General features: G+C 48.0%; 1 protein-coding gene across 2 annotated transcripts in view; it reads left to right on the forward strand.

Moving 5' to 3' along the window:
- Positions 1-18,598, forward strand: part of JADE2 (jade family PHD finger 2) — a 72,212-nt gene that overhangs the window by 33,604 nt on the left and 20,010 nt on the right. For both annotated transcript variants that reach the window (XM_033072895.1, XM_033072897.2), the window contains exons 5-8: positions 2,360-2,529; positions 12,003-12,214; positions 16,602-16,769; positions 17,314-17,430. In XM_033072895.1, the coding sequence (XP_032928786.1) occupies positions 2,360-2,529; positions 12,003-12,214; positions 16,602-16,769; positions 17,314-17,430 (667 nt within the window). The remainder of the gene's footprint in view (positions 1-2,359; positions 2,530-12,002; positions 12,215-16,601; positions 16,770-17,313; positions 17,431-18,598) is intronic.

Here is an 18,598-nt window from a genome sequence, read left to right on the forward strand (position 1 = left end):
TGATGTGGTGAGAAGCAAAATGTCACTCTTTAAGTGCCAGTTCCCATTAAACCAAAGCAAGCTGTATTTAATTACAGTGTCAGAAAAAGCTGGACATTGAGTGCTGGTGGAGCTGTTATCATCAGTGAGCCCCCGGGCTCCCTGTGATCTCTGCATCACCAGGGATTGTACAAAGCCAGGACCTGAGAGTCTAAGCATGAATCCAGGTTGTGGTGAGGGCGATGCACTGGGGAGGTGGGTACATGACTCAAGGGTACAGTCACTTTTCTCCTGTCTCTGAGCATCAGGTTCAGCAAAACTTCTCCGTAAGATTTCTGCAGAAAGGAGGTGGAGGCTGTGTGCCCAGGTGGGAGTGGATGGGCCCGGGCTCAGGCAGGTGCTGTGTCCCACACACACTGCTCTTGGCGGGCAGTGTTGTATGCACTGAGATAACCCCATGGGATTGCTCCAGTCACGTCAGCATCCTTATCACACCGAGTGCATTTCAGTGCTGTCAATACAGTAAATGACCTGTTCAGGATGTTCTTTTGATATGTACACAGAGCATAAATCTTTGCAGTTTTATGCCAGGGTAAAAATAGCAGCTCTTTCCTCCTGCCATCCTGAGCATCCATGGCTGGCTCAGTGTCAGAGCATCACCTGTTGCAGGGGCTGTTGAGTGAGCAGCTTGTGTAACTCAGCTTATTGAAAGCTTATGGCCCTGACCTCATGCCTGCTCAGGCAGCTCTTCCCAACCCAAGTGTTCATTGCAGGACTGTTTTTTTCTCCCTGTAACAAGGCTGTGCCCAGCCTGTCTGATCCCGCGCCAAGGTTCTGTTTCTGTGCAGGGATGACCTTGGACTTGGGTTCTTGAGAAGGAGAAGTTTGATCTGACATGAACCAATGCATGTTATACCAGCAGCTCCTGCTTTATCTTTTTGTTAATAGCATCTTCCAGTGGCTAAAGGGGCTACAAGAATGGCTGAACAGGGACTTTTTAGATGGCTGTGTAGTGACTAGAGGGGGGGGAATAGCTTTGAACTAGCAGAGGGCAGATTTAGATTAGCTGTTAGGAAGAAAGTCTTCCCTGTGAGAGTGGTGAGGCCCTGGCACAGGTTGCCCAGAGAAGCTGTTGACTGCTCCATCCCTGGACGTGTCCAAGCTGGATGGAGCTTGAAGCAACCTGGAATAGTGGAAGTTGTCCCTGCCCATGGTGGGGAGAGTGGGAACTGGATGATCTTTAAGGCTCCCTCCAAACCCATCTATTCTGTGCTTCTCTGATTTTAGGGATTTGGGAGCTCTTTAGATGTCAGTCCTGCCCTGCCACAGATTTCCTTCCAGAGCTTGTGCAAGGCAGGTAGGGTCTCATTCCCAAGGACAGCTGGGCTCAAGTGTCTCTCCTTGGCACGTACAGATCTTGGAGCATCTGGTACCACAATTCATCTGGTTATGTGATGGACACCATGGCTTTGCCCCAGACACATCACAGAGCACAAGGCACTTGGTGCTCTGACATATCAGGACAGAAGGCAGATAAAAGTCTTCTGGGGATCAGCGGCCTTCCTGTCTACCACTGGTGCAAGAGCGGGGCTCAGTCCTCCAGCTTTGCATGGGGAGAAGCTGTTTGGAAGGGGCTGAGGTGCTGCAAGTTGATGTTTGGTTGCTGTTTCTGTGCAGCATCTTTCTGACTTGACATCTGTGCCAGGTGGAATTCAGGGGAGGAATATCTGTGCAAATACTTCAGCAAGCTCCTGTTCCCAACTTCACCGAGACCTGTCAGCTGGCACCACAGCCTGCTTCTCGTTTCCAGCTTGTCCTCTGCTTGCATGTCATTAGGCATGACACTGTTGACATGTGCATGGCAAGTATCATGCATATTGCTGCAGAGCTGCCAAGTAATAGCAGAAGAGCTGACAGCCAGTGCCTGGTCGCTCTCTGTCAGCAGATGAGGCAGCTCCTCTCCCCATCCCTGTGGTTGTGGTTAGAGAGCACTCAGAACAAATCTCACAGGCTGCCATGGGATGTTCTCCAATACCAGATGTGCCAAAGTGCTGCCCAGCATGGTGTGGCTGTGGCACTGCAGTGTATGGCACACTGGAGGTGTTGGTGGAGGAGTTAATGGCTGGGGGACTTGCTGTCAGTACTTGGATCATCTCCTTTGCACCTCATTTTTCTCGTGTAAAGAGTTAATTTCTGTAGATGAATGGGAACACTCTTCCTGTAGTTGCTCTGCTGGGGCTGTCAGTACTGGCCCAAGGGCTGACTTCAGGTGCAGTGGCTTTGCTTTCCTTCACAGAGTTGGGTACCCAGTGTGGTCTGACAAGAAACAGTATTTTTCTAGGTTGTAGCTCTTTCTCAGCCTCCCCTTCTTTTCTTCCAGGATCATCCCCCAGCTGGAGAGCTCGCTTTCACAGGTCTCACCAAGCAACCTGCCTGGCTCTGAAATTTCAGAAGCTACAAGGACTTACTTGCAAGGAATGAGCCGCTATGACCTGGACGAGCTCGATGCCTGCTGGTTGGAGCTGGTTAACATGGAGCTTAAGGAGATGGGTGAGTATTGCTCTTTGTTTTTTTTTTTTTTGTCTTTCTGGCCTGGGTGTCCCACAGTGGACCTTCAGTATGTGGAACTAAAGACCTTGAAGAAGAAAAGTCAGAAATGCTGGTCCTGATTGTTTCCTGTTCCAGGCATCTCTAGATACCACAGCATAACATTGCCTTCATTACTGCTGTTACATCACATTCTTCAAAACCTTTAGTGCATTTTGGTTGAGTGCAAGTACCTGAACTTGGAATTTGACCATTGGCACTAGTGCATGGTCTGCTGGGCTACCTATGGGTATGTAGTCCTGCCAGACAGTGGAGGGATTTTCCAGTCCTTGTTAAGGAAGAGTTGCTGTGGTCTGGCTACTGCTTTGCAGGTAAGTGTAAGCCCTCAATAAGGCATTCACCTTGTGAGGTCAGTGAAGGCTTAAGTGTGCCTCCATGAAGGGTTAGTCCCTGGGGGCAAAAGGCCTTTCAAGAGTGGGGAAAAGGATTTTACCAGGTGCTTGAGCAGATCGGATAGTGCACTGCAGAATAGGAGGGTTGTGCTGGCTCTCACAGGCAGCTGGTTGAGGGGTACAGCAAGATTCAGAATGAGGTCAAGAGGATGCAGTTCAATAAGCTTGTATGGAGCACAGGCGAGTTCAGAAGTTGGCCATGACGTTGTCTGATCTTGGTTTTGGAAGATCTGTCCTTCTAGTGTACTCATGATTTACAATGAAATTTTGTTACCATGACCTTGAGAAGGTTGTAGAAGCTGCTTTCACATTTGTCTGATTATCTGGTATAGGTATCCTCCTGTATGTTGGATTTCCCATAATCTCAATGTTTTGGAACCTGTGGCATCACAGAGAAATCACAAGTCAGTTTTGCCCTCATTAGCTGGTCCTGTATTAGCAGCATCAGCTCTGTCATTAGTACATGCACGTTTTGAGGCACTGGCAGCTCCAGTGAGGTCCTTGGGCAGAGCAGAGGGTGCTACTGGATAAAACCAAGTGCCTCAGTCCTGCTCAGGTACTTTACAGAGGATCCACCCTTCCTAACCCTGCGCCAGCTGCTGTTGCTGCATCAAGAAACCACCTTCTACCATACTCAGCATCATTCTGACCTCACTGTGCCTTCACTGTATCCCCTGCTGCATTTCCCTTGCCATCTCCACAGCTGCATGGCCATCAGAAGTGTCTCTGAGCACCAAAGAAGGGTTGTCTCTATTTCCACTACCCCTTGTGTGTATTTCATAAGCCTCTAGAAATAAAGTGGCAGAGATCTGTCTTCTCCAGCTCAGCTGGATTAAATTTGCCTTGCTTTATTATTTCTTCAAAGTATTAGGTTTCAACTGCAATGTCCAGATGTGTGATGGAAGGTTGAGGGAACTGAAAGGTCCCTGCCCCAGGCCAGACAGGAGCTGGCTGTCCCCATGTCACCTTTGGGCTGGTGTGTGCCAAACCCGCAAGTGCTGAGGTAGAGTGGTGGCTTCTCCAGCAGCGCTGCCTTGGGAGTGAGTTGAGTTTAGGAGGGGCACTTGAGCTTCATCTCAGCCATACCCCTGCTCTTTGCAGGCATGTGAGTGGACTGGCACCTGAGCATGCCAGGGAGTCCCAAGTGAGGAGACAGACAGTGCTTTGCTGCTGACCCTCGGCCATTCTGAGCAAGCTGCGTTTTTATCCCTCCATCTCATCATTTATCAGCCAGTCACCTTTTCCAAGGGGTGTCCTTAGGAGATGTTTGTCCAGGACTCAGCTGGATGAAACCATAGAATTTGAGGAAGCCCTTGAGCCTTCCTGCCATAACCAACTCTAGAGGGTGATAAGGACCGAGGTGATCTCAGCAGTGGTAGTGCCGAGAGCACCACTGCCCATCACCTGCTTCTCCAGCCCATTCCTGTCGCTGAGGGAGCACTGTCATTACTGGCTGAGCCTTAAATTTGCTGGGGAGACACTAGCTTTGAAAACCAGTGCTTGGCATGTGAAATCCACCACGGATACAGCTTCAGCTCAATAGATTCTGGTATCTTGCCCCCTCCCCTAGTCCTCCCAACTTCTCTAGCAGTGCAAGGCCTAGTACATCTTTTCCAGTGACTTGGAAAGGAAAAGATGTGGCTTTGATTAATACCCCATCCCTGATACTTCAGGGAGCTGGGGGTTTGGCAAGTGAGAAGTGGGATGGGAGCTGATGCTCCTGGCTGCAGGACCATGGTCACATTATCTAGGGCTGCCATGCCTACTGTGGAGGCTGGAGGTTATCAGGTTGCTTTGAGGGGATGCATCTTCCTGCCTGTGGAAGTGATGGGATTTGGGTGCTCATAGAGGAAAGCTGTTGTAGCTAATCTGTTGCTGCTTAGCTCCTGGGCTTGGCCAGAGCAGGGGCTTAGCTCCCTCTGCTTCCCAGATGGGAAAAGCCAGGGTGGGATTTGGGTGCCCTTCACCACCCAAGGCTGGATTGCTGCTGCCTGGGTTGGTCCAAAGGCAGTCCATAAATAGCACTTTCTCCCGGAAGCCCTTGACATTAATGACACCGTTAATGACTCGCTGAGATTTCCAAACCTGCTTTGCTAATCTCCCAAGATCATTAACATGACTTAATGAGAGAATGGCAGCCTCTCCTCCCATTCAGAGGAGTCAGGAGTTATCTCCCAGCATTAATTTAGGAGGCAGGCAGGAGTTTAAATTCCTCATGGGTGTTTGGCTGAACTGTTGTTACTGGGCTGTGCAGGGGCACAATATGTCATTCCCAAAATATTTAATGACAGAGAAGGATCCTGATCTCTGACTGGCTCCTGAGGATGTACAGGGAGGAGAACTGGAAAACACCTATGAGATCATCCAGCTCGCCTTTCGTGGGTCCGCGTAGCACACAGCACATGCCTTTTCCAGTCCTTTTTAGGTCACCCCAGGGATGGAATTTTATCACCAAGATCAGATAAACCTCCAGATAGTTGCATCTCTCTGCATTCTGCCTGCTGACTCCTCTCCCAATTAAGTGGAATTACTCTAGAAAGCAAAGGTTTTACATGAAAAGCAAAAGTTTCAAACGTAAAACAGCTTTAAATAGTTTTAAACCCCCCAGTAAGATGCCTCAGTAGTTGTTGCTGTTTAAAGCACCTTTGTGTGCTAGAGATGAAGTCAGTATTTAGGCATGCCTAAGCGTTTTATTTGTTGCTGCTGCAATATGAGATAGTAAAAAAAGTGGCTCTGAAGAAGACTGAATGGAGTCAGATTAATGTCCATGCCACTCCAGGCAGCACATGCCTGTCCTTTTAGACAGGAGCCATGCCATAAGTCTTCATTTTTATATTAACATTTTATGCTGTATTTTGTGATCACTGGTAAATTCAAAGCTATTGTAAGAGTGGAGCTAGAGAGACTTCAAAGACCAAGGCTTAAAGATCCTTTTGCAGTGATTGGCACTTCATAAACACACAGAAAATCCTCAAGAAATTGCTAAAATTGTTGTCGGAATCAGTTGTGCTGAAGGCAGAGTCAAAGTTTCTGAGTATTCCCTTGACTTAATCCATATGGTGTATTCTGCTCACATATGCCCACCACAGCTTCTATCTTGGGAGCTGGAGGTGTTCCTGGTATTTTGTGGCAGGAACATGCAAAGGTCACATGGATTGTTTTTGAAGCTCTGGGGGGAATTCATCGCTGCATACTTGAGATATGTCTGTGTACTAATGAGATGATACCTCCCTTGGTGGAGGTGATATCGATCAAGTGGATGTGAAATAAGCTGGAGTCAGTGGAGTACCCCGGGCAAGATGTGCTCAGTGGAGCAGAGACTGCTGTCAGTTCTGGTCCTCACAGAGCGGCTGCTTCCCTCTCTGGCAGTCCTGGGTGTCACACTCTGAGGCTGCTCCCATCTCACTGTGTATCCTTTTGGGATTCTGGGAGCCCCTTTTCACCCTGAGGCAGCAAGCTGGCACTCCCCAGGCAGAGCCTGTTTCCAAACAGCTGCCACTGACCAATGTGTGTCTATGTCCCACTGTCCCACTGGACTGCCCCAGGATAGAATCCCAGAATGGTTTGGTTTGGAAGGGACCTTAAAGCTCATCCCATTCCAAGCCCCTTGCTGTGGGCAGGGACAACTTCCACTAGATCAGGTTGCTCCAAGCCCCATCCAACCTGGCCTTGAACACTTCCAGGGATGGGGCAGCCAGAGCTTCTCTGGGCAACCTGTGCCAGGGCCTCTCCACCTTCCCAGGGAAGAATTTCTTCCGAATATGCAATCTCACCCTACCCTCTGTCAGTTTGAAGCTATTCCCTCTGTAAAACACCACAAGCCACAGAGCTGAGCTTATTTAGCTCCTTAGAGATACAGATAATCAATACAATGTGTAAATGAATGTGTTAATTGTTTGTATGTGCTGTATTAATAGATTGGCAGGGTTGGAGATGAGTGGGAGACTCTTAAGACATTTTCCCTCCACATTTTCAGCACGATCAGTTTTTACACCAAGTCACTGTTATGCTGCCATAAATTCCTGTCGGTAATTGTGGAAGTTTCCAGCAATGCTCCAGTGCTGCTGCTGATGCAGTGAGGAGGCTTTCATCAGGAGTGCTCTAGGACAGCCCTGTCAGAGCCAAGCATTGCTGCAGAGAGGCAGCAGCTTCTGAAGTGACTTCTGAAACATTTTGTCATCATCTTAAATTTGAGCAATAATTGATGTCAGTGGGTGGCAGAAAGGGTGATAATTGGTTCATGTAAATCTTTTAAGTGCATTAGCAGGCTGTGTTTGTAACAAAATGTCTGGAGGTTTCCCTGTGGATGCTCAGTTCACTATTTTTGCGTTGGTCACACTTTACATGCAGGGTCTGTTTATAAACAGCATTGATAAAAGATTAATGTACGATTGCTGCATCTTCCAAGGGCTGGGTGTCTGCAGGTGGTGGGCTGAAAGTGGCTGTGAGAGTCCCAGGTAGTCTGGTGTGGTGTTCAGGTGGTTGGCTGTCATCCTCTGATGTCTCTGAAGGATGCCCAGGGGGACAGTCAGCCTGGGGCAGAGTGGCTGGTGTCCCCACGAGTGCCAAAGCAGGCAGGTTTGAAGTGGCTTGCCCTGGGCAAGCTGGAGGGCCAGTAAGCTGGAAGGAGATCTCTGGAGTCTGTGGTCCCTGTACCATGTGTTAACACCCCATCCCATCAGGGACCTGTCATTCTTTTACCTCAGGTTTTCAAAGACAGTCAGAGACAAACCTACATCATCTCACAATTGCTTTCCCTTTTTTATTATAATTTCTTATTTTTATATATATGTATTTCCCGAAAAGTAGGTTTATAATCTGTGAATCAGCGAATGGCACAGCCTGCAGTCCTGATAGCTGTTTGTTCATGAGCTGTTTCCATCTCCAGGTATTCTTCACAGGGGGAAAGGATTTATTGTTTCAGTAAATTGATATTAGTGGAGCACAGTTCAGTCAGAAATAGGTCTCTATTTTGTGAAAGGTGGCTCTCCAGCTATTTTGTTCCTCCTCTCACAGTGAGTTGGCTCATACCACAACAAGGAGTAGCTGAGAATTCATTTAGCAGAAGAATATTGCTCCTTCATGCCACATAAATTATGATATTACAGGAATAATGATGACGGAGGGCAGCGTTGTGTAAAGGAATGTGCCCGTTACTTCTCCCAGGCACGGGGCTGTGGCTGCAGCCCAGTGATCCCAGTTCCTTTGGGATAGCATTAAAGTGCTGTGTTTCAGGTGCTGTATGGGCAGTTGTAAGGGCTGAGTTGTGTTGAGTTGGGCTGGGTCCCTTGGGAGCCCCGTGAGATGATGGGCATGCAGGGATCATGGCAGACCCTGATGCAGATACACAGGGAAGGCTCTTTTGCTTGGACCAAAGTTCCTTCATGTTTTCTTTTCATGAGTCAGATCTGGAGACCTCCTGTAGTGCATCATCATCTGTCACTTCTCCATTTCTGAATCAAGTTGCATTTTCTGGTGCTTCCTGTAGCTGGGAAGGTGCTACCCCACAGCATCCTGCCCTGTGCCAGGAGGGGACAGTTTTTCTCATGTGAGATGCCATGGGAGGCAGCATTCCCTGGATTGCAGCCCTTCCCATTGTGGGGCGATACCGGGGTGTTCCAAGGAGGATAGGTGGCCACATCAAAACCCATCATCAGTGTTAATGGCGAAAGGAAGGATGTGAGTGGCCTTCTGGAAGGAGTGATGGGACATATTCCTCCTGTGTCAGTGTTTGAATGTGGCTCCAGATAGCTGGGATTATACTGGCATTGCATTGAAGCCTCACCTCTGCTGTGTCCCTCCAGACTGAAACTGAAGAAGTTTATGGCTATCACTGCTGCCTTCTGTGGGGGCTCAGAAAAACTTGGTTTTTTGCCTAAGACCTTGGCACACCTTAACCAGGTTAAAATACTGTTCTCTTGGTCAGCAGGTAGAGTCTGCTGACCTGGTGATGGTCCCGAATGTGGACATCAATGGATTAGTTCATTGTAGTCAAGATCAGTTGTCTACGTCTTTACTTTCCTTCTCTGGGGACAGCAATAGTGTCAGTTGTGCACATACACAGGGGAGTGTTTTGGTGGAGAATTTTTTTGTTTACTGTTTAGCTGGCCATGATCAATAAAGAGAGTGTTTTTGTGGCCTAAAAGAGGACAATTTTATGAATGGAGTTTAGTAGCACAAACTTCATGTGATACAGAGGAAGATAAATGGAGCACAAACGGAAAAAGCACTTCACCCCCAGGCCCCATTGTTAAGTGTTTCATAAACGATTAATCGCTTCATCCCCATCAAGTGCAATTGTCAATTCAATAAGCTCCGAGGTATTCGGGATGATGCTTGGCAAACGCATTCCTAATGTAATTACACCTAAATGGAGAGTGAGAGCGCCTGCGTGTGTGTGCGGGAGGGACGGATCCATACTCCCCATGGAATGCTGGAGCAGCTGCATGGCACAGAGGCTGATCAGGGAACCCCGCCGAGGTGCTGCTCTCCCTCTGGCTCAGGAGTTTTGGGATCAGCATGAACTTTGTTCCCAGGGTTAAGCGGGTGATCGTGGAAAATTCAGGAGGTGGGATGGGTGCTGCTTCTTTCCACTCCTTCCCGGAGGTGAAGTGGGACAGTGGCAATGCCAGCATGATCCTGACCCTGGGCAAGGTCCAGTTCCTGTGAAAAACCCCCTCCCTTTCCTTCCTCATGCTGCCTGCAGCTGCAAACTCTCTGCCTGCCCTCTCCCATGAGCACTGGGCAGCTCTGGAAAGTGTGTTGGGGAAAGCGCTGGGAACACTTTGATGATCGTTTTGCTTTCCAGAAGAGCAGAGCCTGAACAGTTGGGAGGAGTGGAGTAACTCCAGACTGGCACTCCAGAGCCCAGGCTCATAGTCTCAGATTGGGAGTTGAAACCCTGACCAAGAGAGAATATTTTTGCTGGACTGGTTTGATACTCACATAAAGTCACATTGAGCAAGTGCAGCTCAGGTTGTGTGTTTGTAAGGCAAAAATAATGCCCTGGCTTTCTTTGTAACATGTGGGCAGTGATAGGACAAGGGGGGATGTCTTTGAGTTGAAAGACAACTGATTCAGATTACATATTGGGAAGAAATTTTTCCCTATGGGGGTGGTGAGGCCCTCAGGTTACCCAGAGAAGCTGTGGCTGCCCTGTCTGTGGAAGTATCCAAGGGAGCACTTGGACAAGGCTTGGAGCCACCTGATGTAGTGGAAGCTGTCCCTGCCCACGGAGGGGAGTTGGAACGAGAAAATCTTTAAGGTCCCTTCCAATCCAAACCATTCCATATTTCCATGACATCCAACTGGAACTATGCCAAGAGCAAGGTGGTGGCTCCATCCCAGCCCTGGTGCTCAGAACTCACTGTGCTAATGCAGGATGTTTTACATTGCTGAGCTCCAGAGGCCACAGCTGCCTGTGCCAGCCTGGGACTGAGATCCCGCGCCCATCGCTGGAGCTTCTCCGGAATCAAACAGGTATCAGCAGGTTCCTTGGCATGTTGCAGCACAGCAGCTCCAGCTCTTGAAAGGGCTGTGGTAGGCAACAGTGTTGTCTGTTTTAGATGGTATCTCAGACTCCACATAGACATGTAAAATGCCAGGCTGGATGTTTGCAGGGACTTGTCAAGCCAAGGGAAACTGTGCCAGTGAAACATTGGGGAAGAGCTTAAAAAGGCAGACAATGGTGTGTTTGCATGCTGAGCTCGCCTACATGATGCTTTCCCCCTTGACAGAGTTTTTTCTGTTGATCAGTGGCTATGGGGGGAAAGATGCAGCCTCTGCCAGCCCCATCCAGCAGAGGTGCTGGGACCCCTGCAGTGCCATCCCTGGGGTTCAGCCCAGAGCAGGAACATCACACTGTAGCTTGAGAGATGACTAGGATGCCAAATTTTTCACTGAACATTTAATTAGAAGTGCTCCTAATGGTTTCTTCCTCAAGCCTTTTTTCTCCGTCTCTGCTCATAAATAAGGTATTTTCTTCCAGTGCTTTGCATCAAGGAGGGTGGACAGCACTTTGGGTCAGGCTCCTCCACTGTCTGGCCAATTGTGGATATTTCACACTAATGATCTACAAAGACTAATGTTTTTATATTGCATCCTGCTGGTAATTCTGTTGTCCCTGTGCCTTCTTCTCTGATGAAATAGTGCTCATTGGTAGACACGGTGTGATGGGGGCTTAACTGTGCCTCTAACCCTTCATGGAGAACCTCACTCCTGCTCCTGACAGACTTTTTCCTTGCCTGGAGTGACCTCACTTTGCATTTGTCACACCAGGATCTTTGTGTGCAGGTGGGAGGAAGCACTTCTGGGACCAGCCTTCAGCGTGGCACCATTTTGGGACTGCAGAGCTGCTGGCAGCAGCATGTCCCATCTAAAGGCAACTGGGTATCCCACTCCTAGAGGTTGCTGCTCTAAATAATGTCTCCTGGTTATTGACTTTATATTCCTGGTTGTCTCTGTGGAGAAACTTCTGGTAAAGCATCTCTGCCACCTCTCTCCATTAAAGATCCTGGTATGGGGAGAATGACAGACCTACCTGGGTCTGACCTCCTGATTTCACTAAACCCAAACAAAAAAACCCCTCATTTATCCTCAGGTTCTACCTTTTGCTTCAGTTTTATATTTGTTTAGTTTGCCTTAAAATGGTCAGTTTTCAGTTTTAACAGTTAAAGCACAGACTTTGTGTTACCAAAGCTTGTCTGAGCCCTCACTGCAGAAAGCATCTTTGCAAAACTTGTCTCCTTGAACATTGAAACTGTCAGCCCCAATTATCCGCATTGCTTCAGCTGAATGGGCTTCCTTCCTCTCAGCCAGCAGCAATATTTTGTTACTGTCTATGAAATATAAACTGCATCCCGAGTTATTTCCAAATCGCCGCTTTTACCGTCGCTGTGGATTTGCCTCTTGAGTTGCCATCTGAAATGCTCAGCCCTTGGCAAAACGCTCCCCGAAGGTGAGTGGGCGCCTGTGCCAGAGCTGCATCAGTGGCTTTGCCTTCATGCTCTGCCTTCTGCCTTTCAGAAAAGCCTGAGCTGGACGAGATCACCCTGGAGCGAGTGCTGGAGGAGCTGGAGACCATGTGCTACGAGAACATGAACATCGCCATTGAGACCGAGGAGGGCTTGGGCATTGAGTACGATGAGGACGTGGTGTGTGACGTGTGCCGCTCACCAGAGGGGGAGGACGGCAACGAGATGGTGTTTTGTGACAAGTGCAACGTCTGCGTGCACCAGGTGAGGCCCAGCTGCAGGGTGGGGTGGCAGTGCTTGGCTCCGCTCATCACACTCTGGTACCCTCCTCCTCTGGATTCTTCCCTTCCCCACCCATCCCTTCCCCTGGGCTGCTGTAGACACATCTGAAGCTGTTAAGCTTTTCTCGTGGATCTCAAGTGAAGCTCCAGAGGAGTGGGGATAGCAGTGGGGACTTGAATAGCTGGCAGACAGCAGACTTAATTTGCTTACTCTCTTACCCCCAACCATTTATAAATGCCCACAGAAACACTCAACTAGGAGGCCCCTCCCTCCTTATTCTCTGGTCTCTGTGTTATTTTATTTTATGTCTCCTCATCCTTTCATACACTTGTTCTTCTTTGCCCCGTTTATTGAACCCTGGTGGGATCTTTAGCACCCTCAAGTGACCAGCACTGTGTGCAAGACTTGTCTGGTGGCTGGGTGGAATGTGGGTCTGCAGTCCTGTGCTCACCAGATGGGTAGGCTTGCACAGACCCCCCAGCTTCCTTCTCCTCTGCTTTATCTGGGGAGTGGTTGAACCTTCCAGCTCTACCAGTGCAGTCTCCTGTCTTAGGATTTCTGTCCCAACTTCCCCACTGTGTGAGCGTGGGATTTCATTTTATTTTGCTGCCTGGAGGAAAATAATTTTATTTTTAGAATTGAATGCAAATGCTTGAAGCTCTTGCTGGGGGGAGTCTGTCAGCCTCCTGCTTTTGGGGAAACCTTGACAAGGGGAAGGCAGCCACATGAGGGTCTCCTGAGTCCCTTGTGGATCCAGGGAGGTTTTACTGGTCATGCTTCAAGAGGAAGCGCTCTGTGGTGCTGGGATGGCAGCAGCAGCACCTGGGCTTTACCCTCTGTGTGAACGGTTTTGGGTTTCTTTAGTTCTAAAGAGAGCCATTTGCTCATCTTTTGGGCAGCTTTTCCATCAGTGCTTCCTGGAGGTGGGAGAGCACTGTAGATATCTATAGTTGTGGGAGGTGGGTGTTTTGAATGGTTTCCATCAGTGAATCAGATTCCACAAAATACCAGAATGATTCAGGGTTGTGTTGGGGGTATTTTTTTTGTCTTGGGTTCTTTTTTAACAAGCCCAAGTGGCAATGTCAGGCTGTGAGCCTACATGACCTGCAGCAGGGACTCAGGGGAAGCCATGGGCTCCACTTTAAGCAGCAGCTCCAGTGCTGCAGAAGGGGTTGTAGCAGCCTGGATTTCAAGGCTGTTGAAAGAAAAGAGGGATTTTCAGTTGTTTTCAGGGAGCAAAGTCCAGCCCTAAGCCCTGTGCCAGCCCATAAGCTGCCTGTGATTTAATCTCTGCCCCAATTTACACCCTGAGCCACAAGGTCCAGAGACACAGTATGGGGTGTTACATGGCATCATGGTTATCCAACCTGCACCATGCTTTTGCCAGCACCACATCCAAAACCTGCTGGGAATGACACTTTCCTGGGGCCGTATGGGTGCTGGTGCCATGGGCTTCACGAGAGCTGTGCCTTGTCCTCCTGCATCCCATTGGGAATGGGCTCAGGACACAGGGTGGTGGGTTCTGGTGCCAGGTGGTATCCTTGTACTCACTTCATCTGCATAACACAAGACATGAGGCTTGCTGTTGTTTAATTCTTATGAAGTGAAGCTTTTTTATGAAGTGAAGCTTTTAGAAGCACATGCATTTGTCCTTTTAAAATTGTCAGTAAGGTGGAACCGTGCCCCCCGCTGCTAAATCACAGTTCATTGCTCTCTCTGTGACGACATCACACTTTTTTTTAGCATGGGAATGATCCCACCTAGTTTCTGGCCACCATGCCATGGGCCTATCATCTCTGAATTCCCTCTCCCTGGTGTGGGCACAGGGCTGAACCCGCCCTCTGTTCCATGGACCACACCAAGCTTGTTTATGACTTGGCAGCCTCCCTGATTTTTTGGCATCTTGTTCTCAGTGATGTTGCACCCCAAATAGATGTAGCAATAAAAATAGCTGTGCTGCTCCTATGCAGCATTCCTCTGGCTTCATATTTCTGGAGCACCTTCTGCCTGTTACTGGACTGGGAAGAGTGTGTTTAGCTGATAATGCACTTTGTTTCTAGAGCTGCTCCTTGTCTGGGATGAAAGCTCTGTATTTGCTTCTCAGGAGCAGAACTGTACCTTCAGCTGCTCTAAAATTGCTATAAATAAATAACCAAGATCCAAGAGTCTACTAGGGATGGGCACCTGGTCATAATTCCTGCTTTCCCCTGGATTTTGAGATGAGTCTGACAGTTCATTCTGCTGCTAGGACGTATCAGGCTGATTCTTGACTGGTACTAATCACACGTTTTATAAAACTGTGTTCCAGGAATTATTTATCTATGAGATTTGGAGGCACTGTGAAACACACAGTTAAGTCTCTTTGAACTATGCAGACTCGAAGCAATAATATTTCTTCTCTTAATTCCTTGTTACCTCTATAACCTGTTTACAAAGTGGCTTTTTCCATTTGGAAACCACTGTCAGAGTCAATTTGTAATTTGGGGCAACCTAAAGTCACATTGTAGTCTTTCTGGGCCGCTAAAGACTGATGGTGTACTTTTGCTACACTCACACATCTCCATGGGCCCCCTTCAGATCCTGTCCCCACCTGCAGCACTGTCACTTGTGGTGACAATGACCTCCAGCAGCAGGAGAAAACGCTATTCTTTTTGGGGGTAAACTTCAAGAAGTGGAGTTGGCGAATGCCTGAGCTCAATTTGCAGTCATGAGTGCTGGGAGTTCTTGTCAGCACTGGCTATTTGCCTTCTGCAGGGATGTCAGAGCAGTTAGATGTAGAATTAATTACATCTCCTCACTTTAAATAGGGACACAGCCCTGTGTTAGTGCCCAAGGCAGTGTGTCACCCTCTGAAAACCCTTTAAATGTGAGTTATCAGGACCTGCCAGCTAAAAACTGTCTGGTTTTAGTAGTAGCTGTTTAATACAGTCATAAATTATGGTCAAAGTGGAAAGTATTTATCATTATATGATATGGCTTATCATTTGGCTCTTCTCCAAGTACGGAAAAGAAATATTTATGAAACACTTTGGCTTCTCGGTGTCCTGCATTACTACAGCAGGTCAGGGAGCTCCATGGGCAGCCTGAGTCCTTCAGTTCTCACTCTCTTGGCTGGGGCTTGTCTGTGCCCCCTTTAGATGTGTTATCCTTAAGATTTATTTTCCTTTTTGGTTCCTCTCATCTCATTTGCATTTTTGACTATTGGCTTCCCCTTTTTACCTTTCCATAGTTATTTTTACTTCCCCTTTGGGTTGTGCTGGGTCTGTAACCAGTGTGGTTACAGACGGAGAACTTTCTCAATCATGGGCTTGTGGCTTTTTAGACCTCAGTAACCTCAGAAGACTTCTCTGCACAGCATTTCTTACTTTTCCGAGTCATTGTGGGTCAGGAATGGGCAGGGCATGAGCAGGCAGATGTCAGCACTGCAGAGCTGCTGGTGGTGGGGGCTCTGCTCACCCCCAGCCAGGAGCCAGGCGGGTGCTTGGCATGATGCACAGCACGTTTTTATACTTAGCTTTTAATTAAAACCCAGGACACGCTGATCTGCCATGAGCATCCGTGTGAAAATAGGGAAGGTAGGAAAGAAGAACTTAAGCTCCCTGTCTGTGGCTTTGGCATTGAGTCTGTTGGTTATTGGAATGCAGTGACAGTGATAAAGGTGGGAGTGCTGGAGGCGGTCTGCAAGGATGTTCATCCTGGGCTGCTGGATTAACCTTCTGTCTTGGTTTGAAAGATAGATGTTCGTTAAGAAAGGCGGGAGCCTCTCTTGAAATGGACAGTGTAAACCCCCTCCCTCCAAATTATTATAATTTTGAAATTAAAGAGCTCTTGGGCAAAAATATGGGAATAGGAATAACAGTTCTTTACTAGAAAAAAGAATTAAAAGACAGTAATACAAAAAAAAACCAAACCCAAAACTCTGATAGTCAGAATACAACCTGATACCCTGTCAGTCAGGGTGTTGGTAGCAGTGATTAAATGGTGGCTACATCCTCCTGCGGTGACAGATGTGGTTCAGTTGAAGCAGTGGTCTTGTAGAAGGGTGCAGTTTTCTTCCAAAGGTCCAGCAATAGTGTAGAAGGGTCTGGTTTTCCTCTGGAATCCAAATCTGAGATTTTGTCTAGATAGGAAATGCTTGGCTCCTCATCCTGGGTGGAGCATCTCCCAATGCAATGATGTAATTTTATCAGTCACACGGTGGGACTCAATGGGCCACTAACAGAAGATATCTCCCTGGAGGAAGGATGGGTTGTGCAAAAGATAAAAAACATGGCTCCACCTGGTTTTTAACAGATGGTGATAGAATACATAATTTTTGTTACATTCTGCTTTGCAAGCCAAGACACCCTTGTCTCTCATGTCTCCACAGGCGTGCTATGGCATCCTGAAGGTCCCCATTGGGAGCTGGCTGTGCCGGACTTGCGCCCTCGGTGTTCAGCCCAAGTGTCTGCTGTGCCCCAAGAGGGGGGGAGCGCTGAAGCCCACCCGGAGCGGGACAAAGTGGGTCCACGTTAGCTGTGCCTTATGGATACCTGAAGTAAGACATTTTCCAGCCTTCTCCTGACATTTGGGTGGACACAGTCCTGGTTTCAGGTCTGGGCACAGTCCTGGTTTCAGGTCTTGGCCCAGAGTGTTCGTTAGTGGTTTAAATAACAAATGCAGTTTGGCTCGTCAAGCTGTGCCAGAGCTGCAATGCCAGCATTATCATGCCAGCAATATCACATTATTATATGTGTGTTTAATTAGCAGCCAAGGGGCACCCTGTTAAGGGAGAGCAGGGAATTGGGGTGCAAGGTCATAGAGGTAGGGGACATACCTTTGAGCAGAATAAAGCCAATTTCATATGCCCATCTGAGATACACCTCAGATGAGGAATTAACGCAGAGGAAAAACCAACATACATTTTTCCTTCTGTGTCTTCCAGATTTGTTTCTGGTTTTGGGGGTTTGGGTTTTCTTCCAAATGACAGCTGACCCAGAAGAATAAGAAATATTCCTCATTCAGACTGCCATAGACACCTCCTTACAAGAGATTTGGGACCATAGCCAATATTTACAGCTTGTCTTCTATCTTGTGTCCAGGTTAGCATTGGATGTCCTGAAAAAATGGAACCCATTACAAAGATCTCCCATATCCCAGCGAGCAGATGGGCTTTGTCCTGCAGCCTCTGCAAGGAGTGCACTGGGACATGCATTCAGGTAGGTAACTTGGCACTGAAGAAACTCAGACCTCTAGGGTTGTGCCTGTATTAGCCACTGGCGAGTCTTGAGATGCTGAAGGACATGGTCTGAATGACACTTACTTCTGTTCTGAGTAAACCTAATAACAAGAGCCTGTCAGGCATCATCAGATGTTGTTTGCAATCATTTAATACACTGAGTGCTAGAAATCTAGATTAACTTTCTTTGTATAACACAGTGGTGTTGCTGTAGTGACGCTAATTGCTGGGACTGCAAATGACCTTGGTTTAGATCAGAAACCTCCAAGAGAAGGGCTTTGTGAGGCTGCCAGGAAAGTGAGATGCTCACGGGATAGATAACGCAAGTATTTCATAAACCTTAGGGGGTCAGCCTTTCAGTTGTGGGGATATCAGGGTGCACCAGGGTTGGATAGTCCTCACTGACCTGCTGGCTCAGAAGATAAAGTACTTATCATGTATTACATTTCCACATTTTCTGTTTTAAACAAACCACTGCAGATGCTTGATTGCCTGCCCTCCCCACAGCAGGAGAGACAGACATTCCCTTTTCAGACAGAAAACAGGATTCTCCAGGCTTTTCCATTGCAAAAGTGGGACTTAGCTTCCCATGTCATGATTTCTGTTCTTGGGGAGCAGAGCAGAAGCTCTCATCCAAAATGTAGCACTCTTGGTGTGAGGACATTTGGGGTGCCCTGCTGAACCCCTCCTTCCACCTGCTTAGCCAGTGTGATGTCCTGGTGGTCTCAGAGGATAGCCAGTAAGCTTTGAAAAATTGAGAGAAATTTAGGGATGTGGCCTGATCCTAAGTGATCAGCTCCTAACCTCAGCAGGAGCTGCACGGTGGAGGTCAGTGTTTGTAGCAGTGACCATGGACCAGGAGCTGCTGGCTGGTGGCAGAAGGACAGCAGGGATAAGAGCTCTGCAGGCTCTCCTGTGTTCGTGCTGTCGTCTTGGGTTTAATACCTTAAAGGCAGCTATTTAAAAGTAATCCCCATAGTTTGAAATGAAATCGCACAATACTTCTTTAAATCTGTCATATTGACTCATTTTTTTGATGGCTCTGGGTGCTTATTCACCCTGCCAGATGGAGATACTGTGTCAGAATGGCAACTGCTTTCAAAGAACAAAGGGGCAGGGAAGGAAGCAAACAGGCTTGGCAGCATCAA

Source organism: Catharus ustulatus, chromosome 15, assembly GCF_009819885.2.
Source record: "Catharus ustulatus isolate bCatUst1 chromosome 15, bCatUst1.pri.v2, whole genome shotgun sequence".
NCBI lineage: Eukaryota > Metazoa > Chordata > Aves > Passeriformes > Turdidae > Catharus > Catharus ustulatus.